Genomic DNA, 26,259 nt, shown 5'->3' with positions numbered 1-26,259 from the left:
CCCCATGCACTCCCATTGCTTTATAAGGGATCTCTCATAGAAGAGAAAACAGTGATCCTTTGTCAAGTAGGAGTAGGGGATTAGTAGAATATTTTTGTCCCTGTCCCTTAGAGCAGAGAGATGGAACCTTTGCACAGTCCATTCGATGGTGAACAGCTCATGGTACAATGATCTTACAAACAACCTGTAGATGAGGGCAAGAATAGTAGGGGACCACCTGTTGCCTCACTCCATGCTGGATAGACTAGCTGATAGGGGGGTCTCTGCCCCCAAATACCTGTATTAAGAATTTAGCTGAAAGCAAGGTTGGGGCTCTTTCCAAAGCGCCATCCTCCATTCCAACCAGTTAGCAGGGGTGAAGTTGTGATGGTGTAATATCACCGCCCACCCAGCACACATGTCTCCTGTTGGCTTGGAAGAGTGAGTGGCTTGTGGCCTGGGGTTCACAGCCTCTAGGCTATCAGGTTATTCCTCTGGTTGTGTGTTTTAGATGACTGTTCACATTTTGCCTAACTCTTTATTAGTCATTGATTTAAAAGCAAGGGGGAGTTTGTCCCATTTCAGGATGTACCAAAGCCGCTTTATTTGGTTCTTTTTACTACTAATAGTCACCCTGCACAAGAAGCTACAGATTAGATGGGGCCCAGTGCTGGGAGTGGGGAGGGCCATTGCCATTTTAGCATCTTTTATCAAGTCTTTATTTTAGACTGAGATTTGTATGAATATGAATCCAACGTGGGGAGGACTGGACTCATGCCCAGATCTAATCTGAATTGGACAGCCATCTTTCCGGTTTGCATAAATATTGGTGACGTTGCCACTCATAAAGGGCAAAAGCAGTCTTGCACTTTGGGTTGGAGATCGTGCCTAATGGAGCAGTCTGTGATGCTGAATGACTCCCCTGTGGCCTGTACTGCTACTGTATGGTCTATACATGATGGTAACAGACATCAGTTTTGTTCCCAAAGCTTTTTGGTGCGTCTGCGTTGCTTTTGAGAGTGATTGTTGAGAGATTTGCTTAGGGCTACTGCTGCTATAAAATAATACACAGCTCATATTTCTCTCCCTCCCTGCTCTGATAAGAAGCAGTAATACTTAATTGACTGGTATTGCTGGGCTTAAATTTAACTTCAGCCTCATTTCTGCTTTGCTAGGTTTGTTTGAATACGAAGTGTGCTGTTTCCTTATGCCCCCTGATTTTTATTATTTTTGTTGAGGGGGCACTTTTCCTACCCTAGGTTTGCTGATGTGCCTCAGTTCTGAGCCACAGATCCTTGCTATTCTGGTCTTGGTTTGCTTCTGCACAAATTACCAGTATGGCCAAATGTCTGTGGTGGTTTGTGATGTTGGCCAGTGTGTACTCAGAATTAAGATCTGAGACTTAAGATCACAGAATTCTTTTTAAGTCTGTATCAATCCACATGTGAACTTTCTTTCTTTTTTTTTTTTTCTTTTAAGAGATCAAAGGACTAGTGCACTGAGTCTTACAAAACTAGATCCCTGTCTGGATGTCACCAAGAGATCAGCTAATTTCCTGGGTTTTAGTAGGAGGCTCTGTGGAGGAAGAAGAGTCTCTTTCCCCTCTGTGGGCAGCACATTCTACTCTTTCTTTCCACAATATGCTCCACCTTCTGCACTTCTCAAGTTCTATCACCTCAGACTAAAAAGCAGCAGAAGATAAGTGGCATAAAGCAGCAAGAATTGCCAGTGACAGAGTTTCTGGAGAGTGTGGGTTTGTCATGCTGTCTGAAGTGGCTCTCAGTCTTTATTTCGTGCTCCCATGCTTTGTCATTGCATTCAGACCATTTCTGCTGTAGCAGCATCTGAGGCATGGGGAGGCTGAGTCCCAGCCTTCTGGTCAAAGTCCATGAGCAAAGCTCCTAGTTCCTTATTTGAGGTTTTCTTTCCAAAGGATAAACCCCTTTCTTTACATAATTGTTTAAGGTCTTTCAGGTCAAGATGCTCATGTGATTGTGGTTCACCCATTGTGGCTAATCTTTAACTCTTAAAACTCTCAATATCAAATTTAGACTTTAAATAGCGTTGGGTTCTAATTGTTAAGCCAGTTGGCCTGTGGCATGTGAATCCTGTTTGACTACACCAGTTGTCATGCTGTCTGAAGTGCTTCACAACTGAGAGTGCCAATTCAGTCAGATTGTCAGAAAGCAGGGCAGACACCCCAAACTGGTGGTATATCCTATAATTAGATTTCACCAAGCCAGTAACAAATGTGCACTGCTGGATCGCTGTATTAGTCTTACCATGGGGCCACAAACAGTCCCCTTAGGCTCTCCAGCCTGCCTTGCCACCCAGACAAATTGGACTTCGTGGTAATGGTCTTTTATACCAAATTTCACATCACATTAGGTTATTCCCAACCCCAAAGAGTCAGTCACTTACCCCAGGTCAATGAATAGTCTTGATTTCACACCAAAAACAATGCTGGAAGCTGATTTCTCTAGTAAACGAACTAAAGTTTTATTAGTAAGAAAAGAAATTAGAGTTAGTGAGAGGTTAAAGCAGGTAAAATACATTAACAGGTGAGTCAGTTGGTAAGTCCAAATTGATGATGGAGGTGTAGTGATCTGCTAGTTTTCCAAAAGTTCCTCGGGGTTGCCCAAGATAATTTTGGGGATCTCTGTCTACTTGTTCAGTAGGCCACCCTGTTAGAATCCAAAACAGTTCAGAGATACAGGATCAATCCTTGGATCCATTCTTATAGCCGCTTTCTATGGAAAGTGATCTGGCAAGTGTTTTTATCACAACATGGACTCTTCTTTTGTTGATTAAATGCAAACAGAGTCTGTGAACTTCCATTGTCAAACACAACAACCCATGCTCTGCAGTTAGCAAACTTTTACATTTCCAAGACTCCAGTCTTGTGCGATGGGTAAACGTAATGTAAACACAATGTGATAGCCCGAAACAATCTTTTCTTATTTTTCAATAAGATGTAAATGTACTGGATGTGTAAACTTAACACTAACACACACTTCAATCTAGGGTTATTTAATTACTGGGTATACATAATGTAATACGATAGTAAACAACAGGTTATAGGTAAGTGAAGACAATAACAGTAACATTTCTTCTGTTTGCCAGAAGCTGGGAATGGGCAACAGGGGATGGATCACTTGATATTACCTGTTCTGTTCATTTGCTCTGGGGCACCTGGCATTGGCCACTGCTGGAAAACAGGATACTGAACTAGATGGACCTTTGGTGTGCCCCAGTATGACTGTTCTTATGTTCTTTGATATGCACACACAAGTGAATTGCTCGATGTATACCAGGACACTTAACATTTCTTTGATATTCACCCGCAAGTGAATTAATCTATGCCTTTGATCCGAGTTGGCCTGTTAACGTGACAGGATGCTCTGCCTCCTGGGAAAGGCCCTCATCTGGTGTGTTGAAGGAAGATGATGGAAGGATAGGAAAGTGGAGTTGCTCCTTTTTGGAGAGGAGAAGAAGGAATGTGCGGGTCACATATAGGGTGTGGTGGGGGAGGTGCTTAGGATGTTGATATTTCTTGGTGCCCTAAAGGTTAACTTGATAGATCACTGAGATCTGCATTCAGGCTTTTATGTAGTACCTTAAAAATTTTTTTGCATCTCCATTAGGCAGCAGATATAGGTCTTAAAGTAGCAGGATTCAGAGTGGTCAGACAGTGTGCCAGGCAGCTAAAACAGCTGAGTTCAACGGTGATGATTACAGCTCTGAACCAACCAATCTTTGTTTTCCAATAGACTGACAGCACTGGAACTGATTCCAAGTTATTGGACTTGCTGACTCAAGAAGGACCATCCTGCTCTGGATACTGCTCACCTGATGGTAACCTCACAGAATTGGAGAAGTTAGGGAGACTGCACAGCTGGGGAGAGTCTATGAGGCTTCATGGAAGGGTCTGAAGTGATTCAGGGAGAGGGACTCTGAGGTCAGGTTCTGAAGCTGTGCAGAAAGAGGAAGGATCTGATACTATACATGGGGAGACAGGGAGTAAATCTGAGGTGGCACAGTGGGGAGGAAGATTTTTATATTGGGTTGTGAGGTGGCATCTGAGATAAGAAGGAGAGAGAAGGGTTGGTAGGGTCAGAGTCTGAGGTAGTATACAGGAAAGGTGCGAGGCAGTGTTGTCCAGTGATAGGACACTGGGCTGGGAGTCAGGAGATCTTCATTCTGTTTCTTGCTCTGTCACTAGCCTGCTGCGTGACTGTGGGCAAGTCACTTCCCCTCTTTGTGCCTCTGTTTTCCCTCTTTTGTCCATCTTGTCTAGTAAGATTCTTACATACAAATAAAACAATGTTAAAAATGTTGTTTAGGTTGCAAAGTCAAGCTCTTGAAATTTAGGAAATAATAGATTTAGTTTTTCTTAAATCTGTCCACTTGCGTGTCCTGCACTGAATGAGGCAGGCATCGTTTGGAAAAAATAGCATGTGATCATGTAAGTAAAGACTGTATCATAATGCATATGCAAAGGGGGGCAGAATGAAATTGCATGGGAAACCATAAATCTGGCATTTCCTAACATTTGAGAGCTTGACTTGCCACCGCAAGTGTTCTTTTAACATAATTTTTTGTTTTTAATTTCCTAGGGTGTTTTTTTTTTTGTTTGTTTTTTTTTAAAGCAAGAGGTAAAAACTAATTCTGCTATGTGTTACTGCTTGAACTTCAGGACTAACTATGTTAGCTGGCAGCAAGAGAAGGCTGTTGTTGCAGAGAGGGGAATGGACTTGCTGGCTCCTGGTGGGGGAGCCTGCCCTGGTTCCCCTTCTCTTCCCCCTTTCTCCAATTCACTCCATCCTCATGAGTTAAGGAAGGTCCTGCACAATGTGGTGCCCCAGTCAAAGGGATAGGCTGCTAGGTCTGGAGGGTGAGGGGAGCCTGCCCTAGGGCACCACGGTCTGTGTCTTCTCCCCTCACTTCCTGAGGACTTGAGGAAGCTCCAGCCCCATGTGTCTGGATCTCTTTCCATCTGCTCACTGGCTTACTGTGGATCTGGATTTTCTGCTGGTGACATGCATGTATTTTGTCACTAGGTCATTCAGCAACACTAGTGAATAATGAACCACAATCTCCTCAGCCATCTGAAGATACCATGGTTCTAACCCAGGTATGACCTTGGCAATATAGGTTCTGTCACAAAGTTAGACAAGTCTATAGTCTAGATAATGTCCAATCTAGTTTGAAAAGGCTCAAATTCTAGAGCTTCCATAATCGCAGAACCTGATGGTGCTATTATGGTGCTGAGCAAGGCTCTATGTACAGTAACGCCTCACTTAGTCTTCCCGGTTAACGTTGTTTCGTTGTTACGTTGCTGATCAATTAGGGAACATGTTCGTTTTAAAGTTGTGCAATGCTCCACTCTTACGTTGTTTGGCTGCCTGCTTTCTCCACAGCTGGCAGCCTCCCTACGCACCCCACCCCTCACAACGCCTCCCATCTGCCAGCAGACCCCGCGGATCAGCACCTTCCCCCTTCCTCCCCTGCCTCCTGCCCACAGCAATCAGCTGGCTTGTGGTGTTTAGAAGGGAGGGGAGTGAAGGGGGAGGAGCGAGGACACAGCATGCGAAGTAAGGGGGGAGGAGATGCGGGGGAGAAGAGGCAGGTCAAGGATGGGGGCTTGGGGGAAGGCGGGGAGTGGGCAGGCTGAGGGTTGAACTGCCCCCGCCCCTGGTGCTTGCAGAGTAGGGGAAGCTGCTACTGCTGCGCAACGTGCTTCTCCTAGCCTACAGCACCTTCAGCCTCCTTGCCTGCCTCATCTCCAGTGCCAGTGGGCTGTGCCTATGTAGGGTAAGCCAGGGGCACCTCCTCCGTTTAAAACTTATACCTGTATTAAATTGCTTGTTTAAATGTGTATAATGCCTTTTGTCTGGCAAAATTTTTTTCCCCTGGAACTTAACCCCCCCATTTTACATTAATTCTTATGGGGAAATTGGATTCGCTTAACTTAGTTTTACTTAGTCGCATTTTTCAGGAACATAACTACAACGTTAAGTGAGGAGTTACTGTATTTAGCTCTCTTTAATCATTCCTTGTTAATCAGTCCCTTCCTCCAGCTTGACAGCGGCAAAGCCCTTGCAACACCAGAACATTAATGTTATGGGGAGTTAAAGCATAAATGTGAGGGGACGGGACAGGGACGGGGACTTCCACCCTTTGCTCTGAGGAGGATTCATTGCCCCCCATCTCCAGAAGAGAGCGAGACCACAAGGAATGCTACTTGAATAAGAGCAAATACCTTGGTCCAGATGTCCTATCTAGCCCTCTGATCCTGGCATCAGACACAAAATAGGGAACAAGCATCTTGTTTAGAGCCCTATAAAACAGGGGTTTGGTCCCCATTGAGCCTGTCTGGCTTACAGCCCAGCAACAAGTGACAGAGGGTCCTAAAATGGTTAAGGATTTGACGCTGTGTGTGAACAAGACCTCCCACAGGAGTCTGGTTACATTTCTGGTCTGAAATTTCTGTCGTGCTGAGCTTACCCTTCTTTCCACACCCAATCCCAGTGTGGCAATTCCTTGATGCCTGCACTGAAGAGGTGAGCCTGGGTGTGCTGACCTTCTCTCTGCACTGGCAGGGAAAGAATGAACCCTTTTGCCCTTGGGATGGCAGCAGCTGCTTGTAATCACTGTAAAAGACCATTAGGAAGGGTCGTGTAACTGGTCAAATAATCAAGGCAGGAAATAAAAAGTAGGTTCCTCTCATGTCGTAGGGTTAAACCAGAGGCCAGGAAAGACCTGGTGTAGATCTCCCCCAAAACTCTGTTTGAAGTGATACCAGGAGAGCTCCCTACCCAGAGGGATCTGGGACAGGAGCCCAGGAAGGTACTGGTTGAAGAGGCCTACTGGGAGACCTGGGAGAGGCACAGGAAGAGAAGGACACTTCAGAGTCTCTCTCTGCAGGGATCTAGAGAAACTATGGGCACCTGAAAACTGGCAGGGAGCTGAGAGCCAATCCCTGAAGCTCCGACATGGGTAATTGGGAAGGATATAAAAGGACCTGAAGAGGACTGCCATAAAGGTCCTTGCATACTTTTATGTTCCAGTAAACAGTCCAAGAAACGGGAACCTTTGCTGCAACATGTAAAGTGTGTACACTTTGCTGGTACCATAAAGTGGGAAAATGAGGCAGAGGCATCCAGATGCAGGGTCAGAGTAAGTCAACCCTCTCATGGGGTTCAAGAGAATTGTGGTTTATTTGAGACTAGCTCTTCTTTTCTTGTTCTAGCCCAGTACAGATGAAACCCCAAGAAGCAGCTGTGGGCAGTCTGCTGAAGAAAGTGGCCCAGCTGGCATTCTGGAGTATCTTTCTGCAGAGAAACATAAAGAGCTGTCAGTCTTGTTGCTGGAATTGAGGGAAGCTCAAGAGGAGATAATATTTCTGAAGGGACAGCTCCTGGACCCAGGAAACCAAACACCTGCAATGAACTTGGCAGAGGAAGAAATAAACCTAATGGGAGGAAGACTCCAGCCAAGATTCCTTGAGGGAGAAGGACAAAAGACCTCATCTATCCAGAGTGAATTGAGCAGCTGCTCGCTGACAGTGGAGGAAGTGCAGAAAACCTCTGTGCTTCAGGAAGAGACAAACAGCTTCCCAGGAGTACCCCTGGAGCACATCACCCACAGTGGAGGGGAAATGGAGGCAGTGCAAGGGCTTAGAGGAGCGCTCTCTGCAGCTACTACAGAGCTTGATCTTTCTCAGCCTCAGGAGCTGACACAGTTGCAGATAAAAATTATGGAGCTGCAAACAAGTCTGCAGAAATCCGAGGAATTGTATAAGAGAGACTCAGACGAGAAAGTGGCAGAAATAAATAGGCTAACCCAGCTGGCTGAGGAATGTAGGAAAAATGCAGAGAACTCTAACAGTGCATTGCATGTTCTGACTGAAGAGAGAGATCAGCTCCTGTCTCAGATGAAGGAGCTTTGTACCATAATAGAGCTAAAGGAGCAAGTGAAGAAGCTTGAGGGAAATCTAATGGATTCAGAAAAGCAGAGGCTATCTGACTATGAAAGCAGAACTGTACAGCACAGTCTACTGAAAGAACAAATCCAGAGCCTGAAAAATGAATATAAATCCAAAGAGATAAAAATTGAAGCTTTGCAAAAGGACCTGGATGAGGCACAGCTTCAGCTTTCGAAACAGGATGCTCTAGCAAAAAGTCTGAGTAACCAGCTCCAGAAGACGGAGTGTGAAGTGCTTGATCTGCAAGAACATCTGAGGAAGAACGCAGTCAAGATAGAGGAGCTTACCCAAGGCATTGTCTCAAAGGAGCTTGACACAGCAAGGCTAGAACAGGTTCTTGCTGAACAGACTGGGGATAATGAGAACCTCCAGCAAACTTTACTGGAGAGGGATCAGCAGGTGACGGAAATCAGCATCACAATGTCTGAGAAAATAGTCCAGCTGAATGAAGAGAAATTTGCTCTGGGGAGTGAGCTAAAGAGCCTTAAAGAGCAGATAAGCCTATTGCTGAAAACTGAGGAGATAAGAGACCAGCACATGGGACAAACAGGAGAAGTAGAAGGCTTGTGTCTGAAATGCAAGGGGTCTGAGCAGCAGAGTGAGATGATGGCAGCAGTGTGTAAGGAGAGAGAGGTGCTAGGAAGTGAACTGGAGCGTCTCAAAAAAGAAAATGAGCAAGTGAAGCGGAAGCTGCAGGCAGCTCTCATCAACAGGAAGGAACTTCTGAAGAAGGTCAACAAGCTAGAGAATGAGCTGGTGCAAGTGAGAGGGACATTTGGGGCAGAAGCTCAGAAAGCTGAAGTGGAAGAAACTACAGCAAGTGGCCTAAATGCAGAGGGAGACGTGACTCCTGAAAGCCAAGCCAGAGAGATGTCTCTCATGCAGTTGCTTTCTGAAAGGGAAGCTGAGCTGCAGAGCATCCAGAAGGACTTCTTGGAGAAAGAAGCAGCTGAAGCACAGTTGCAGGCTCTGATTGAGGAGATGAAGAAAAGTTTGCAGGATAAGACCAACCTAATTGATTCAAAGAAGGCTGAAATTATGGAAAGCCAGTCAGCCATCCAGAAACTTATCACAGCCAATAAGCACTTGGAAGGTTCTGACCCAGCTGCTTCTAAAGAGGATGAGGTGGACAGTCCAGCTGCTGCAGGGTTTGAAGAACACCATAAGTCTGTCCTGAAAGAGAGAATCTCAGCGCTTGAACAAGAAAAAGAGCAACTTCAAAAGAAGCTTCAGGAAGCACTGACTTCCCGTAAGGACACTATAAAGAAGGCCCAAGAAAAAGATCGACACCACAGAGAACAGCTGAAACAGCAGAAGGATGATTACAATCTCCTACAAGAAGAGTTTGGTAAGCAAAGCAAGGAGAAGGAAAGCATCCAAGATCAGCTCAAGCAACTCCAAGCACAGAGTGAGTGTACAGAGAGCCGTTCTCTGCCAGGCATCCATTTCCAAAGGTCAGCTGAGTCTGTACTTGATGTAACACAACAGCTTGTAGGAAACGTACAGCATTCTGGCTGGAGCCAAGGCTGGATTGAGTCTTCATGCTTGGAAGTAGAAAATACTAAGACAAATAACCTCTTACAGGAGACAGATGTTTCTGTAGAAGAGTTTAAGGCAGAGCTCAAGAATCTGCAGACCAAGAAAGATGAACTAGAATTCAAAGTCAGTCAGTTGGAAAGTGATCTTGCTTGCAAATCAGAAGCAGTCATTCAGCTACAAGAGCACATAGCACAATTGCTCTCAGAGATGGAGGATCTGAAGAGCACCTGTCACCAGGTGGAAGCCCATGCAGCAAGTCTTCAGGCAGAACTGGAAAAAAGTAAAGCAGAGATTTCCAGACAGGACAATCTGAAGGCACTTAAACAAGAAGTAGAGGAGCTAAAAAATCTCATGAGCAAAAAGGATGAAGAAATTGAACTCTTAAACTTGCAGCTAAGAGAGAAAAGCAAAGCTCTTACTTGTGTACAGAAAGATTTCCTGGAAAAAGAAGACTTGATCAAGACTCTGCACAGTCAACTGGAAAAACAAACTAGTATGCATGAGGAACAAAGCAAGCGACTGAAAGCTGAGCTTCTTGAAGTCCAGCAGAGACCAGATGAGGGGGCTGAAGAAGCCAAATATAAGAGCCAAATGCAGAGAAAGCTGCAGGCTGCACTCATCTCTAGAAAAGAGGCGCTTAAAGAGAGTAAGACTCTAAAAGAGGAGCTGGCTACTGCCAAAATGACTATAGAAAATCTCTCTCTGAGGTTGGCAGATATGGAGAGCCAGGTTTGTGATTGGGATAGGCAAAAAGATGCCTTATTAGAAAAATTAGTAGGTGTCACTGAAGAGAGAGAGAAACTCATTGCAGAAGTTGACAAAGCTTTAATGGAAAATCAGAACCTTGATAGCTCTTGTGAAAGCCTGAAGCTGGCTCTAGAGGGGATCACTCAAGAGAAGGAGAAGCTAGAGAAGGAGATTGAATCCTTGAAATGTTCGCAGGCTGCTGAGAGTTCTGAGTGGCAAGAGAAATATAAGGAGCTGCAGAAAGAATATGAAACCCTCTTGCAGTCCTATGAGAATGTAAGTAATGAGGCTGAGCGAATTCATCGTGTTCTGGAAACTATCAGGCAGGAAAAGCAAGACATTTTCAGCAAGTTGAAAGGTGCTGAGGCTAAGAAAAGAGAAGTAGATAAGCAGCTGCAGGAGGCTGAGCAGGAGATGGAGGGAATGAAAGAAAAAATGAGGAAGTTTGCAAAATCCAAGCAACAAAAGATCCTGGAACTGGAGGAAGAGAACGAACGCCTGAGAGCAGAGTTGCACCCTACAGAGAGTGACCTAAACAGGGATGGAGATATGGCTCTCTTGACAAGCACTAGTCTTAGAGAGGCACTAGAGAGCTCTAGGAGGGACTGCCAATCTCTTTCCATTCAACTTGAAGCATTAATGGCTGAAAAGGGTTCTCTTAGTCAAGAAGTTCAAGTCTTAAAGCACCAATTACAGTGCACAGAATCCAAGCTGAAGGAAAACCTAGAGGCATCAGTGAAGCATGGTGTCCAAAAAACTATAGTGGAAGGAGCAAATCAAGCCATTCTCACAGCAGCATTACCTCTAGAAGTGGCTGACAATCAAGTGGATTTAGGGCCCTGCGCAAAGTCTCCAGAGCCTCTTAGAGCAGGCATTGTAACTGATGCAGAAGAGAAATTAAATGAAGATAGCAGCTCACATGATGAAATTAATACTTACTTACAGCAAATAGCTCAGCTCACAGAGCGAATCACAGAACTGGAGGAGAATAGAATGGCTGCAGAAGAACAAGTAGGCAGCATCTGCAGGAGTGCTGAAACCTTAGGAGAGGAGAAAAAGGCCTTAGAGAGCCAAGTGGCAGCAAAAGTCCATGAACTGAACACCCTTCAGAAAACAGTAGCCAAGAGGGAACTAACTAACAGACAAATTGAAGAGCAACTTGTCAGAATGACAAAGTTGAAGGAAACGCTGGAGGCAGAGAAGGATGACTTGGAGGAAAGGCTCATGAATCAGCTAGCAGAACTTAATGGAAGTATTGGAAACTATCAACAAGACATGGCTGACCTCCAAACCAAAAATGAGCAACTGAAATCTGAGCTCCAGAGCTTGCAAAGAATGGTAAGTGAGCTGGAGAAGGAGAAGTGGCAGCTAGTGAGAGAGAAAACTGAGGCAGAGGCAGACATACAGAAGGAATATGCAGAAAAACTAAAATGTGCTCGGAAGGGAGATGGCAGCAGAACTCATGCAAAAGAGCTTCAGGAGCTGCTGAAACAGAAACAGCAGGAGGTGAAGCAGTTGCAGAAGGACTGTATTAAAAGCCAGGAGAAGATCAGTAGTCTAGAGAGAACTGTTAAAGCTCTGCAGTTTGTTCAAAGTGAGTCTCAAAAGGAACTTACAACAACCAAAGAGAACTTAGCCAAAGCATGTGAAGACACCAAGAAAGCACAAGCAGAGCTGGCTTCCTGCAGAATATTACTGGATGATACTCAGAGCGAGACAGCAAGGGTTCTAGCAGAGAGTCTCAAAGTGAAAGAGGAGCTGCAGGCAAACAAAGAGCATGTTAAAATTCAAATGAAGAGAAAGGATGAAGATTTTGAGAGAAGACTGGAACAAGAAAAAGACAAGCACTCAAAGGAGATAAATAACATGGAGGAAAAGCTGGCATCTTTGCAGAGAGAGAGAGATTATATGGAAGGGACTGTCAGAGACATTCAAGATTCCTTGTACAGAAAGGACCAAGAAGCCAAGCAGCTCCAAGGCAGCCTTAACAAAACCCTGGCCCAGCTTGCAGCCTTCACCAGGAGCATGACTTCCCTCCAGGATGATAGGGATCGAGTGATAGATGAGTCCAAAAAATGGGAGAAGAAGTTCACTGAGGCTATTCAAAAGAAGGAAGAGGAGATCCATGCTAGAGAGGAGACCTGCACTGTTCTAAAGGATCAGATGAGGCAGATGTCCATGCATATAGAGGAGCTACAGATTCATGTATCCAGGTAAAGAGAAGATGAAAGTGAGTGGTGGTTACTTTGGTGTTTATGGTCTTTCCTCCCATCTCTGATATCAGCAGATATTCTTTTTGTAAGCCAGATTGTAATTTATATTCACCTTAACAGACAGTAGTCAGCAGGGAAGCATCTGTAGTCTCTCTCTACTAACATGAAACTTAAAATAAGTTCTGCTACATAGAGTGATTATATTTTTAAGTTACTGAGATAGCAAGTAAATGATGCCTTCAAGAATTCAACAATTCCAATTTGATCCAAATTTTAGATTTTTTGTTTTTTTGGTGCCGGGATTGCAGAGTCAAAGGACAATAGAAATGTACCATGATGCTAAAAATTCCAATAGAAAATTGTTTAGAAACAAAACTTTCCCTGTAGTATTTGCTCTAACCCCCCCTTCCCCCAAGATCCTGGTCATAGGTGCTGGAACTAGGGGTGCTGCCACACCCCCTGGCTTGAAGTGGTTTCCATCATATCCAGAGTTTACAATTTGGTTCAATGGCTCTCAGAACCCCTACTATACAAACTGTTTCAGCACCACTGATCTTGCTGCAAGCACACACAACAGAGGAGAAAGTGGGCCTGACAGGCACCCCGTCTCTATTCTTCCTCTGCCTCCTTGCCACTCATCCCCATGTCCCCTCCCCAGTGTCTCTCCCCAATTCCTATCCCCTCCCCTATTACCTGCCCCATTTGGGGGTGGTAGGGAAGAGAGGTGCTCTCATGTGCTCCCCTGAGGCGCACCAGATTTCAAGGAAGTCCAAGTAACTGTGGATATTAGAGCAGTTAGTCAAACTCTAAACCTTAACTCTGGTAGATCTTGCAGTCCACTATAAGAGATACAAATTTGGATATTGGGATACAAACAAATCTACAATGTAACAGTTTACTGTCTGTTTTTTCAGGCTGGAACACAACAAACAGGATTGGGAGTCTGAGTCTCAGAGAGTGATTCAGCAGCATCAAAAGATGTCTGACATGTTGCAGGAGGAAAACAAAGGGCTCGTGTCTCAGTTAGAAGAGTATCAGAGATTATATACAGACTCTCAAAATGAACTGCAGAAGCTAGATGCAGAAATCAAGTGCCTCAGAGACCAGCTTGCTGATTTGCATAACTCCTTCACTAAGTCTGAGATAGCAAGAGAAGAAATGGAAAGCATGGTCAAGCAACAAGAGGCCAGTATCCAGAACTGTAAATTCAACTGTGAGCAGCTTGAGGCTGACCTACAGGCCTCCAAGGACCTGACAAACAAGCTGCACAAAGAAATTGGTGCCAAAGATCAGAAGATTATCAGTCTACTGTCTGCCAAGGAGGAGGCAGTCATGACTGTTGTATCTGAGTTACAGCAGCAACACGGTGAAGAGGTTAAAAAGCTGGAGGAGAGGCTGGGCAAGAAGGAAGAAGAGAAAGTGACCCTGGAAAACGAGGGAGAGAAAGCACTGGACAAGCTTAATCATCTTATGGAAACAATGAAGATAACCAGAGAGGAAAATAAGCAGCAGAAGGCACAGCTGGCTTCCTTCACCAAATGCATGTCTTCTCTGCAGGATGACAGAGACCGTGTGCTGAGAGACTATAAACAGCTGGAAGAGCGTCATCTTGTTATAATCCTGGAGAAAGACCAGTTGATTCAAGAGGCTGCTGCTGAGAACAACAAGCTCAAAGAGGAGATTCGAAGCTTCCATAGCCGGATGGATGACCTCAACTCTGAAAATGCCAAACTGGATGCAGAACTTGTGCGGTATAGGGAGGACCTGAACCAGGTGATTTCAATAAAGGATTCCCAGCAAAAGCAACTCCTCAAAACACAGCTTCAGCGAATCCAAGTGCTGGAAAGTGAAAAGGTCAACATAGAAGGGCATCTGAAGGAGTCTGAACATGCTGTGGAAGATCTCAGGCAGTGTGTGGAAGCCCTGAAAGAGGACAAACAAAGCATGTCCAAAGAGATTGAGAACATGACATTCTCTCTGTCTCAGATTCAGAGCGAGATGACAGCTTTACATGAAGGGAGACTCATTGTGGAGCTGGAGACCCAATTAAAAGATCGGGAGAAGGAGGTGCAAGATCTGAGCGGTAAGCTTGCCCTCTCACAGAAGAGGGTAGCAGAATTAGAGGAGGAACTGGTCCATGTCCAAAGGAGTGCAGCCAAGAAGGTGGGAGAGGCTGAGGACAAACTTGAGAATGAACTGAAGCATCTACATCATGATGCAGGGGTAATGCGGAATGAAACTGAAACAGCAGAAGAGAGGGTAGCAGAGCTGGCAGGGGACCTGATGGAAATGGAACAGAAATTTCTTACAGTCACAGAGGACAACAAAGATCTGAGAGCCCAAATTCAGTCTTTTGGGAAGTCCATGAGCTCTCTCCAGAATAGCTGGGACCAAACTAATGAAGAGCTTCAGGTGCTGGGAAAGAAGTACTCTGCAGACTTAGAGAAGCAGCAGTGTCTAGTACAGAGCCTCCAGAAGGAGATGGCTCAATTACAGGAAGAGCTGCACTCCACTGCCAGAGAGAGAGAGACTCTGATGTCTGAACTGACAGCCCTGAAGAATGCTGATGATGATAAAGATCTGTTATTTCAGCTTGAGGAACTTAACCGACAGCTCAGAGTCAAAGAGGAAGAGCTTCTCCGCTTGTCTTTGGAACTGGAGGAGTCCTCCAGCCAGGTAAAGTCCTTCTCTAGGGCCATGGCAAGCCTGCAGGATGAGAGAGACCGTCTGTTGAGTGAATTGGACAAAGCACATAAGGTGGAGGAAGTGAAGCAGCAGACAGCAGTGAACTCTTCCACCAACCCTGCAGAAGTGCAGAGCCTGAAGAAGGCATTGTCCTCCTTGCAGGATGACAGAGACAGACTGGTAAGTTCTCTTTCCCCCTCTCACCTTTAGGAATGTTGGCGGTAAAATTCCTAATGTTTCATTAGGGCCTGTCTTTAGAATTTTCCTTAAAACCCATGAGATCTAGGTCTGATATTTGAAATGTAAAAACATACAGCCGCTTCTTATATATCATTGTTGTGACTCCATTGTTAACTTTAAGATAACTTCCATAATAAGCTTGATTTTCAAACATAGACTCATAAAAATTAGTGGTGGGGAAACCTTGTCAACTTGCCCAGCCCGTATCCTGAGGGCCAGTTCAGCACATCATAGTCTTTGATCCAATCTAATTTTAGAAGTTCCAAGCAATGCCTCTTTCTTTGGGAAACCATTGCACAACTTCATACCCCGTCTCCCCAGACCTCAGTCTGAACCCCTTGTTTGTCTTATCTACCTGTTCGTCTTGCCCCAAAGACTGTCACTTTGCATATGTATATGAAATAAGAAGGGAAAATTAAGGCTGAATATCAGGAAAAAGTCTTCCTGACAGTAAGGTCGTCATCATCATTTAACATTGAGGCCTAGAGGCACACCATGGGGCCCAAGCTGGTTGATATCTGTAGGCACTATTGCCATACAAATGTTTAAATGATAATGACAACCTTACTGTCAGGAAGACTTTTTCCTCATATTCATCCTTAATTTTCACTTTTTAATTCATTCAGTTAGTCCAAGTTATAACCCATGTACCATGCTAGATAACTCCTCCCCTTCATTAGTGTTTACATGTTTGTAGACTATTCTGTCTCCCCTCAATTGCTACTTTGCCGAGCTTCTACTTACCTTGCTCTTTTAATCTTTCCTCCGGATTTAGTTTGTCGTCTTTCTGGTACACAGTGATACCCAGAATTGAAAACATTAGCTGGAGAATCTGTTACCCCTCAGTAAGCAGTCTGTGTGTCCACAGTATGCAGATTCTGGGTCTATAATGTGTTACCTTAGGAGGTTGGTTGTCAGTCAAATTTTTAAAAAAAGACTAATTTTTCTTCTGTGAAGTATTTCCTCTGCAAAAGTTACTCAACATTTTTCCAACAAAGTATTTGGGAATATTTACTTGTCCTATAAAGAATTGGTCTATGAAATTCAGAGGCTACATTTTATTAGTAGAGTGTAAAATAGAGGACTCAGTCTATTCTTAAACTTTATCCATAATACTGCCTCATGCAGAGCAGGTGTCTCAGCACTACTTTTCACTTACCACAGTGCCTTTCTTGGCAGTCTTCCAAAGTGTTTTGGAGACTAGTACAGGGGATTCCAAAATCCAATCCATGTTTTGTGAATTGTGTTGCTTGTTTTTGTGTACACATCCTTGAAATTTTTCATCTGCTTGTGTATCTCCTTGTTGGATATTCTTAGATGTACGATGATGTATGTGGCATGAATACCTGACTAGAGTAGAACAGAATTAGACAGAAGTTGTCACAAGATTCTTTGAAATTTCTGTGCCTCAATTTTGCTTCCAGATCTTTATAGTATGAGGATACAAAAATTTCTCTAAAAGACCTGGTGTCTCTGCCTGTTGGACACTGATCCAGATGCCTTCCCTCGCACTTATGGTATGCCCTGGATGAGATTATACAATAGAACCTCAGAGTTGCAAACACCTCGGGAATGGAGGTTGTTCATAACTCTGAAACTTTTGTGTCACGAAGTCCCTGGGCGATGCTCTGGAACTGCTCCCTACATAGCCAGTCAGGACTCTGGGGAAGTCTCCTTTCTGTGAGCAGACTGTCTGTAGGACACACAGCTTCCACCTTCCTGGGTCTGACCTCGGAGCATTCAGCATCCTCTGCCCCTCCGTGCACTTCCCACAGCGAGTCTGCCCTGGCGGGGTCCTGGGAAGCCAGAGGGTCCTGCCCCCCAACTCCACAGTCAGATGTGACTCTCAGCCAGCCAGTAAAACAGAAGGTTTATTAGACGACAGGAACATGGTCTAAAACAGAGCTTGTAGGTGCGGAGAACAGGACCCCTCAGCTGGGTCCATTTGGGGGGGACAGTGAGCCAGACAACCACATCTGCCCTTCACTCCATGTCCCTAGCCAGCCCCAAACTGAAACTCTCTCCAGCCCCTCCTCCTCTGGGCTTTGGCCCTTTCCCGGGCCAGGAGGTCACCTGATTCCTTTGTTCTCCAACCCTTTAGCTCTCACCTTGCAGGGGGGAAGGGCCAGGCCATCAGTTGCCAGGAAAAGGGTGTTGGCCATTCTCTGTGTCCAGATCCCTGCACACACCTGCCCTCTAGGGCTCTGCAATGATCATACACCCTTATCCCACCATCTAGGTACTTAAGAACTGCCTAGGGGAAACTGAAGCACCCCCACAATATTCAGAGGAAACATTAAGAACAGTCCTGCTTCGTCACAGTTTGTAACTCTGAACAAAAAGTTTTGGTGCTGTTGTTTCAAAAGTTTCAACTGATCATTGACTTAATACAGCTTTGAAACTTTATTATGGAGAAGAAAAATGCTGTTTTTAACTATCTTAATTTAAATGAAACAAGCACAGAAACAGTTTCCTTACTTTGGGTTTTTTTTTGTCTTTGCTGCTGCCTGATTGTGTTCTTCCGGTTCTAAATATGGTGTGCGGTTGACTGGTCAGTTTGTAACACTGGTGTTCATAACTCTGAGGTTCTACTGTATAAACAGATACTCTAGTTCAGCGTTTTCAACTTTTCTCATAATGTGAGCCACATCTTCAACGTGTGTCTCATATGAACTCCCTTCCATTCACATTTACATAACATCCCTATAACAGTAACTTCAAGTGACAGTAGGAAAATGCTTAAATTGATTTTAGCAGAAAACAAGGAAGAGCCAAAAAGAAAAGGAGTACTTGTGGCACCTTAGAGACTAACCAATTTATTTGAGCATGAGCTTTCTTGAGCTACAGCTCACTTCATCGGATGCATACCGTGGAAACTGCAGCAGACTTTATATACACACAGAGATCATGAAACAATACCTCCTCCCACCCCACTGTCCTGCTGGTAATAGCTTATCTAAAGTGATCATCAAGTTGGGCCATTTCCAGCACAAATCCAGGTTTTCTCACCCTCCGCCCCCCCACACACAAACTCACTCTCCTGCTGGTAATAGCCCATCCAAAGTGACAACTCTCTACACAATGTGCATGATAATCAAGGTGGGCCATTTCCTGCACAAATCCAGATTCTCTCACCCCCCTCCAAAAAACACACACACACACAGACTCACTATCCTGCTGGTAATAGCTCATCCAAAGTGACCACTCTCCCTACAATGTGCATGATAATCAAGGTGGGCCATGTCCAGCACAAATCCAGGCTCTCACACCCTCCCCCCCTTTTTTTTCCCCGGGGACACACACACACACACAAACTCACTCTCCTGCTGGCAATAGCTCATCCAAACTGACCACTCTCCAAGTTTAAATCCAAGTTTAACCAGAACGTCTGGGGGGAGGGAGGGTAGGAAAAAACAAGGGGCAATAGGCTAAGTCATTATGCAAGGTAGCCTATTTCCCCTTGTTTTTTCCTACCCCCCCCCCCCCCCCCCGACGTTCTGGTTAAACTTGGATTTAAACTTGGAGAGTGGTCAGTTTGGATGAGCTATTGCCAGCAGGAGAGTGAGTTTGTGTGTGTGTGTCCCCGGGGAAAAAAAAAGGGGGGGAGGGTGTGAGAGCCTGGATTTGTGCTGGACATGGCCCACCTTGATTATCATGCAGGAGAGTGAGTTTGTGTGTGTGTGTTTTTTGGAGGGGGGTGAGGGGGTGAGAGAACCTGGATTTGTGCAGGAAATGGCCCACCTTGATTATCATGCACATTGTGTAGAGAGTTGTCACTTTGGATGGGCTATTACCAGCAGGAGAGTGAGTTTGTGTGTGGGGGGGGCGGAGGGTGAGAGAACCTGGATTTGTGCAGGAAATGGCCCACCTTGATTATCATGCACATTGTGTAGAGAGTTGTCACTTTGGATGGGCTATTACCAGCAGGAGAGTGAGTTTGTGTGTGGGGGGGTGGAGGGTGAGAAAACCTGGATTTGTGCTGGAAATGGCCCAACTTGATGATCACTTTAGATAAGCTATTACCAGCAGGACAGTGGGGTGGGAGGAGGTATTGTTTCATGATCTCTGTGTGTATATAAAGTCTGCTGCAGTTTCCACGGTATGCATCCGATGAAGTGAGCTGTAGCTCAAGAAAGCTCATGCTCAAATAAATTGGTTAGTCTCTAAGGTGCCACAAGTACTCCTTTTCTTTTTGCGAATACAGACTAACACGGCTGTTACTCTGAAACCTGTCATTAAAGGAAGAGCCAGTATCATATATACACACTTGTAAAATTGTAGCCAGTTTTTTATATTTACAATATAAAAACTTGATGCTTTTTTTAAAAAAAAAGTATCACAAAGCTGAAAACAACTACTGGGAAAAATAAATTAAACAAAAATCTTAGAGAGTTAAGAATTGTTTAAAAATACTTTATTATATATACAGAAATCTACAACGTAGAAAGAAGTCCATGCTGGTTAAAAGACCAGCCTGGCTTAGAAGGGAGGTGAAGGCCACTGTAAAAAAAAATATATATATTGATAAAGGAAGTATACTGGTTTGGGCCCTACCTTACAGCCCTCTCTTCTGGCTGGACTCATGCTTATGCTAGCTGAGCCCATTCCCTCCCTGGGAAAATGCTGCCTGGGCCTTCTCACAGAATCCAGGGAAGGTAGTTTTCAGGCAGATTAATTACTGTGGGTTGTTTTTTTTTTTTTTTTTTTTAAGACTTCTTAGTGGAAATAGGATCAAAGCTTCAGAGATTCAACCTGTACAGACTTTTTGAAGAGAGAGTCCCTTTCTCCAAGTCTGTCCCTCATCCCACAAGTTCATCAACCCAACAATTCGTGGTTCTTACCTCAGAGACGTTTTGTTAACAGGACTTTCCCCAGTCTCTCTTCTGTCCATTGGTTTCTTGGCACCACTCCTCCCAGCAATTGCTCCAGCCTCTGGCTAAGTGTTGCAGTCCCCTTTCATTTCCTGCTTCTCCTTTTATGAGGTTCAGCTAGTTAAAATTGCAGGTCTTTCCCGAGGTGCATGGGTTGGGCTAACTAGTCAGCCAGCTGTAGGCGTCTGACCCCAGAGGAATGGTATTGCTTATGCCTTCACAGGAAGCAAAAGAACATGAGAGATCTATGGCTAGTAGATTTAAGGATCATAAGAAGGAGTTTAAGTATATTATAAACAAAAAGAATCCCAGCACTGGTATTGGTCCATTTCTGGATGGAAATGATAGAATTATCAATAATAATGCAGAAAAAAGAGAAGTGTCCAATAAATAGTTCTATTCTGTATTTGGGGGGAAAAAACAGATGTAATCCTTTCTGTTCCACTAATATGGTGAGGGTCTGCTGCTCAATGGAGAAGGTGAATCGCTAATGGAAGATGATAGGAAGGCAGAGTTGCTCAATGCCTGTTTTGCTTCAGTCTTCTTACAAAAAATAACGTGACCGGACAACTAGCGAAGTTAACAGACGCTAAAGGGTAAGGGATGCAGACTGGAATAAGTAAAGAACATGTCAGAGATCTTCTGACCAATTTGAATTAATTCAAATCAGCGGGGCCAGATGCTATTCACCTGAGGGTACTGAAGGATTTCGCTGAAGAAATCTGAGTCAGTGGCAACAATATTTACAAATTCATGGATGACAGGGGAGGTCCCAGAAGACTGGAGAAGGTCTAACATGGTGCCCATCTTTAAAAAGGGGGGAAAGGAGGAGGTAGGGAACTATAGATCAGTCAACCTGACTTTGATACCTAGGAAGCAATGTATAAAACATTCAATTTGCGAATACCTGGAGGATGAAGGGGTAATCACTAGCAGCCAGCATGGATTTACCAAGAACAAATCATGCCAAACCAGCTTGATTTCCTTCTTTGACAGGGTAACTAATTTAGTGGATGGGGGAATGCCGTGAAAATAATATACCTGGACATCAGCAAGATTTAGACACAGTCCAATAAAAGCTGGAGAAATGCGGGCTTGGCGGAACTACCATTAAGTAGATACATAATTGGTTAAACAACTGCAAACAAAGAGTCGCTATTAATGGAGTGATGTTGGATTGGAGGAAGGTCTCAAGTGGGGTTCCACAGGGATCCGTTCTGGGTCCAGTGTTTAATATCTTTATACCTACGTCCAGGTCATTAATAAAGAGCAAACTGATCAAATTTACAGATAACACAAAGCTGGGGGGGGGGGTGTTGCCAATACTTTGGAGGATAGAGCTAAAATTCAGTGATCAGTGGCTCCATGTCTAGTTGGCAGCCAGCATCAAGCAGAGTGCCCCAAGTGTTGGTCCTGGGGCCGGTTTTGTTCAGTATCTTCCTTAATGATCCGGAGGATGACTTGGACTGCACCCTCAGCAAGTTTGCAGATGACACTAAACTGGGAGGAGAGGTAGATACTCTGGAGGGTAGGGATAGGCTACAGAGGGCATCTAGTCCAACCCCCCTGCTCAAAGCAGGACAAACACCAACTAAATCATCCCAACCAGGGCTTTGTCAAGCCGGGCCTTAAAAGCCTCTAAGGATGGAGATTCCACCACCTCCCTAGGTAATGAATTCCAGTGCATTCTTTCGACACATCGGGATGGTTTGTCCCTGTAACCTCAACAGGGATTCCTTGAAATACAGCCAGCTCTCCTGGACTCCTTTCCCCTTCATGTTAGTCCCCCAGGGGATCCTACCCATCCATTCCCTGAGGGAGTCGAAGTCTGCTTTCCTGAAGTCCAGGGTCCGTATCCTGCTGCTTACCTTTCTTCCCTGTGTCAGGATCCTGAACTCAACCAACTCATGGTCACTGCCTCCCAGATTCCTATCCACTTTTGCTTCCCCTACTAATTCTTCCCGGTTTGTGAGCAGCAGGTCAAGAAAAGCTCCCCCCACAGTTGGCTCCTCTAGCACTTGCACCAGGAAATTGTCCCCTATACTTTCCAAAAACTTCCTGGATTGTCTATGCACCGCTGTATTGCTCTCCCAGCAGATATCAGGAAAATTAAAGTCACCCATGAGAACCAGAGCATGCGATCTAGTAGCTTCCGTGAGCTGCCGGAAGAAAGCCTCATCCACCTCATCCCCCTGGTCCGGTGGTCTATAGCAGACTCCCACCACTACATCACTCCTGTTGCTCACACTTCTAAACTTAATCCAGAGACACTCAGGTTTTTCTGCAGTTTCGTACCGGAGCTCTGAGCAGTCATACTGCTCCCTTACATACAGTGCTACTCCCCCACCTTTTCTGCCCTGCCTGTCCTTCCTGAACAGTTTATAACCATCCATGACAGTACTCCAGTCATGTGAGTTATCCCACCAAGTCTCTGTTATTCCAATCACGTTATAATTCCTTGACATCAGCAGGACTTCCAGTTCTCCCTGCTTGTTTCCAAGGCTTTGTGCATTCGTATATAAGCACTTGAGATAACCTGCTGATCGCCCCTCATTCTCAGTATGAGGCAGGAGCCCTCCCCTCACAGACATTCCTGCCTGTGCTTCCTCCCGGTATCCCGCTTTCCCACTTACCTCAGGGCTTTGGTCTCCTTCCCCCGGTGAACCTAGTTTAAAGCCCTCCTCACTAGGTTAGCCAGCCTGCTCGCAAAGATGCTCTTCCCTCCTTTCGTAAGGTGGAGCCCGTCTCTGCCCAGCACTCCTCCTTCATGGAACACCATCCCATGGTCAAAGAATCCAAAGCCTTCTCTCCGACACCACCTGCGTAGCCATTCGTTGACTTCCACGATTCGACGGTCCCTACCCAGGCCTTTTCCTTCCACGGGGAGGATGGACGAGAACACCACTTGCGCCTCAAACTCCTTTATCCTTCTTCCCAGAGCCACGTAGTCCGCAGTGATCCGCTCAAGGTCATTCTTGGCAGTATCATTTGTGCCCACATGGAGAAGCAGGAAGGGGTAGCGATCCGAGGGCTTGATGAGTCTCGGCAGTTTCTCCGTCACATCGCGAATCTTAGCCCCCGGCAAGCAGCAGACTTCTCGGTTTTCCCGATCAGGGCGGCAGATAGATGACTCAGTCCCCCGGAGTAGAGAGTCCCCGACCACTACCAACCGCCACCTTCTCTTGGGAGTGGTGGTCGTGGAACCCCGCATCTCAGGACAGCGCATCTCATGCCTTCCAACCAGCGGAGTCTCCTTCTGCTTTCTCCTCCCAGACATATCATCTGGTCCACTCTCCGCAATGGTACCTGTGGAGAGAACATGAAAGCGGTTAGTTACCTGTGTAACCCGGACATTCCCCCTTCTTCTGGAGGTCACATGTTGCCAAGCTTCTTCACTGGCCTCTTGGCTCCGCTGTGCAACCTGCTCTAAATCTTTAGAGCTTTGTGCCCGTAGAAGCATATCCTGACTTTTGTCCAGAAAATCCTCCGTTTCTCGTATGCAACGCAGGGTCGTTATCTGTTGCTCCAGACCTTCAATCTTCTCTTCCAGTATGGAGACCAGCTTGCACTTTGTACACACAAAGTCGCTTCTGTCCTGTGGAAGAAAGACAAACATGGCACATCCAGTGCAGGTCACAACAGCTGAACCCCCCCCTTCCATATCACCTTCTTACTATGAGCTTCCTCAGAGAAGTTGGCAAGATGTAAGCGTCACTGGGCTCACTCCAGGCGAACTCCCAGGCAAACTCCTGCTGTGTGCTGCTCTGCTGTCCCCCGCTGCTCAGCTGGTTCGCCGCTGCTCAGCTGGTTCGCGAAGCTCTAGAGAAACAGTGTTTCCTAATATCCAACCTAGACCTCCCCCATTGCAACTTGAGACCATTGCTTCTTGTTCTGTCATCTGTCACCACTGAGAACAGCCTAGCTCCATCCTCTTTGGAACTCCCCTTCAGTTAGTTGAAGGCTGCTATCAAATCCCCCCTCACTCTTTTCTCTTCTGCAGACTAAACAAGTCCAGATCCCTCAGCCTCTCCTCATAAGTCATGTGTTCCAGTCCCCTAATCATTTTTGTTGTCCTCTGCTGGACGTTTTCCAATTTTTCCACATCCTTCTTGTAGTGTGGGGCCCCAAACTGGACACAGTACTCCAGATGAGGCCTCACCAATGTCCAATAGAGGGGAACGATCACGTCCCTCGATCTGCTGGCAATGCCCCTACTTATACATCCCAAAATGCCATTAGTTTCTTGTCAACAAGGGCACACTGTTGACTCATATCCATCTTCTCGTTCACTGTAACCCCTAGGTCCTTTTCTGCAGAACTGCTGCCAAGCCATTCAGTCCTTAGTCTGTAGCGGTGTATGGGATTCTTCCGTACTAAGTGCAGGACTCTGCACTTGTTCTTGTTGAACCTCTTCAGATTTCTTTTGGCCCAATCATCCAATTTGTCTAGGTCCCTCTGTATCCTATCCTTACCCTCCAGCGTATCTACCTCTCCCCCCAGTTTAGAGTCATCCGCAAATTTGCTGAGAGTGCAAACTATCCCATCATCCAGATCATTCATAAAGATGTTGAACAGTCCATATAGTCCATTCCCCTGTGCTCAGGCAGGATTCAGTATACCTAGGCCATCCCTGATAGATTTGTCTAACCTGTTCTTAAAAACCTCCAGTGATGCGGATTCCACAACATCCTAGATAACCTGTTCCAGTGCTTAACTATTCTTGTAGTTAGAAAGTCTTTCCTAATATTTAACCTAAATCTCCCTTGCTGCAAATTAAGCCATTTACTTCTTGTCCTACCCTCTGTGGACCTGGAGAGCAGTTGATTACCATCCCCTTTATAACAAATTTTTACATATTTGAAGATTATTATAATTTCTCTTCTCTAGACTAAATATGCCTAGTTCTTTCAACCTTTCCTCATAGGTCACGTTTTCTAAGCCTCTTCTAAAAAAAAAAAAATGGACACACTCTCCAGTTTCTCCACATCTTTCTTAGTGTGATGCCCAAAACTGGACACAGTACTCCACGTGAGGCCTCACCAATGCCAAATAGAGTGGAACAATTACCTCCTATGTCTTAATACAACATTCCTGTTAATACGTCCCAGAATTACATTTGCCTTATTCTCAACAGCATCTTCACTGCTGACTCATATTCACTATAACCCCCTGCTTCTTTTCTGCAGTACTGCTGCCTAGCCAGTTGTTCTTTTTCAAGGAATGTCCCTATGGGTGCTCCACTTTAGGTGTCTGTGCACCCTGTGCCTGAAATCGGCGACACCATCATGGTCTTGTGCCACTCGAGGCAGTTACAAAGCACTGTGCGACCAACTGTCCCTCAGTTCCTTCTGTACTGCCTTTGGCTTGAGTTGGAACAACTTAGCAGCACCTCATTTACCCTTAGAAAACATAGCTTATAGTATTCAGAATAGCAGCCGTGTTAGTCTGGATCCGCGAAAAGAACAGGAGTACTTGTGGCACCTTAGCGACTAACAAATTTATTAGCGCATAAGCTTTCATGAGCTACAGCTCACTTCGTCGGATGCATAGAATGGAACATACAGTAAGATAGATAGATCTATCTATACAGATAAGTTGGAAGTTATTACAAACTGTGAAAGGCTTATTAGTTAAGATGAGCTATTATCAGCAGGAGAAAAAAAACTTTTATAGTGATAATCAAGATGGCCCATTTAGACAGTTGACAAGAAGGTGTGAGGATACTTAACTTAAGGAAATAGATTCAATATGTGTAGCTTGTAGTAGTTAGTTATCAGGGTTACTACCGTTACTTCTTTATTCTTTATCCAAAAAGAAATTATTCTCCTCTATCCCCTTAGAGTAGGAAGATAAGTTAGAATCCTTCCAAGTTACTACTCCCTTTTACTGAAAACAGCGTCTCTCCAGCATGCTTGGATCACCCGGCTTTAAACGCTGTCTGACTTGCAGACTGTCAATTCCGATCTCGGATGGACACACGCTTTGCGTCCGCTGCCTT

At 45.1% G+C, this 26,259-nt stretch overlaps 1 protein-coding gene across 4 annotated transcripts in view; it reads left to right on the top strand.

Annotated features, from left to right (window-relative positions):
* Positions 1-26,259, top strand: part of GOLGB1 (golgin B1) — a 113,474-nt gene that overhangs the window by 37,133 nt on the left and 50,082 nt on the right. For all 4 annotated transcript variants that reach the window (XM_073329076.1, XM_073329077.1, XM_073329078.1 and 1 more), the window contains exons 12-15: positions 3,750-3,834; positions 5,040-5,113; positions 7,232-12,465; positions 13,380-15,330. In XM_073329076.1, coding sequence (XP_073185177.1) covers positions 3,750-3,834; positions 5,040-5,113; positions 7,232-12,465; positions 13,380-15,330 — 7,344 coding nt within the window. The remainder of the gene's footprint in view (positions 1-3,749; positions 3,835-5,039; positions 5,114-7,231; positions 12,466-13,379; positions 15,331-26,259) is intronic.

This window comes from Lepidochelys kempii, chromosome 1 (genome assembly GCF_965140265.1).
Source record: "Lepidochelys kempii isolate rLepKem1 chromosome 1, rLepKem1.hap2, whole genome shotgun sequence".
In the NCBI taxonomy this organism is placed as follows: Eukaryota; Metazoa; Chordata; order Testudines; family Cheloniidae; genus Lepidochelys; species Lepidochelys kempii.
The sequence above is the reverse complement of the archived record's forward strand: the minus strand, read 5'-3'. Positions and strand labels throughout refer to the sequence as shown.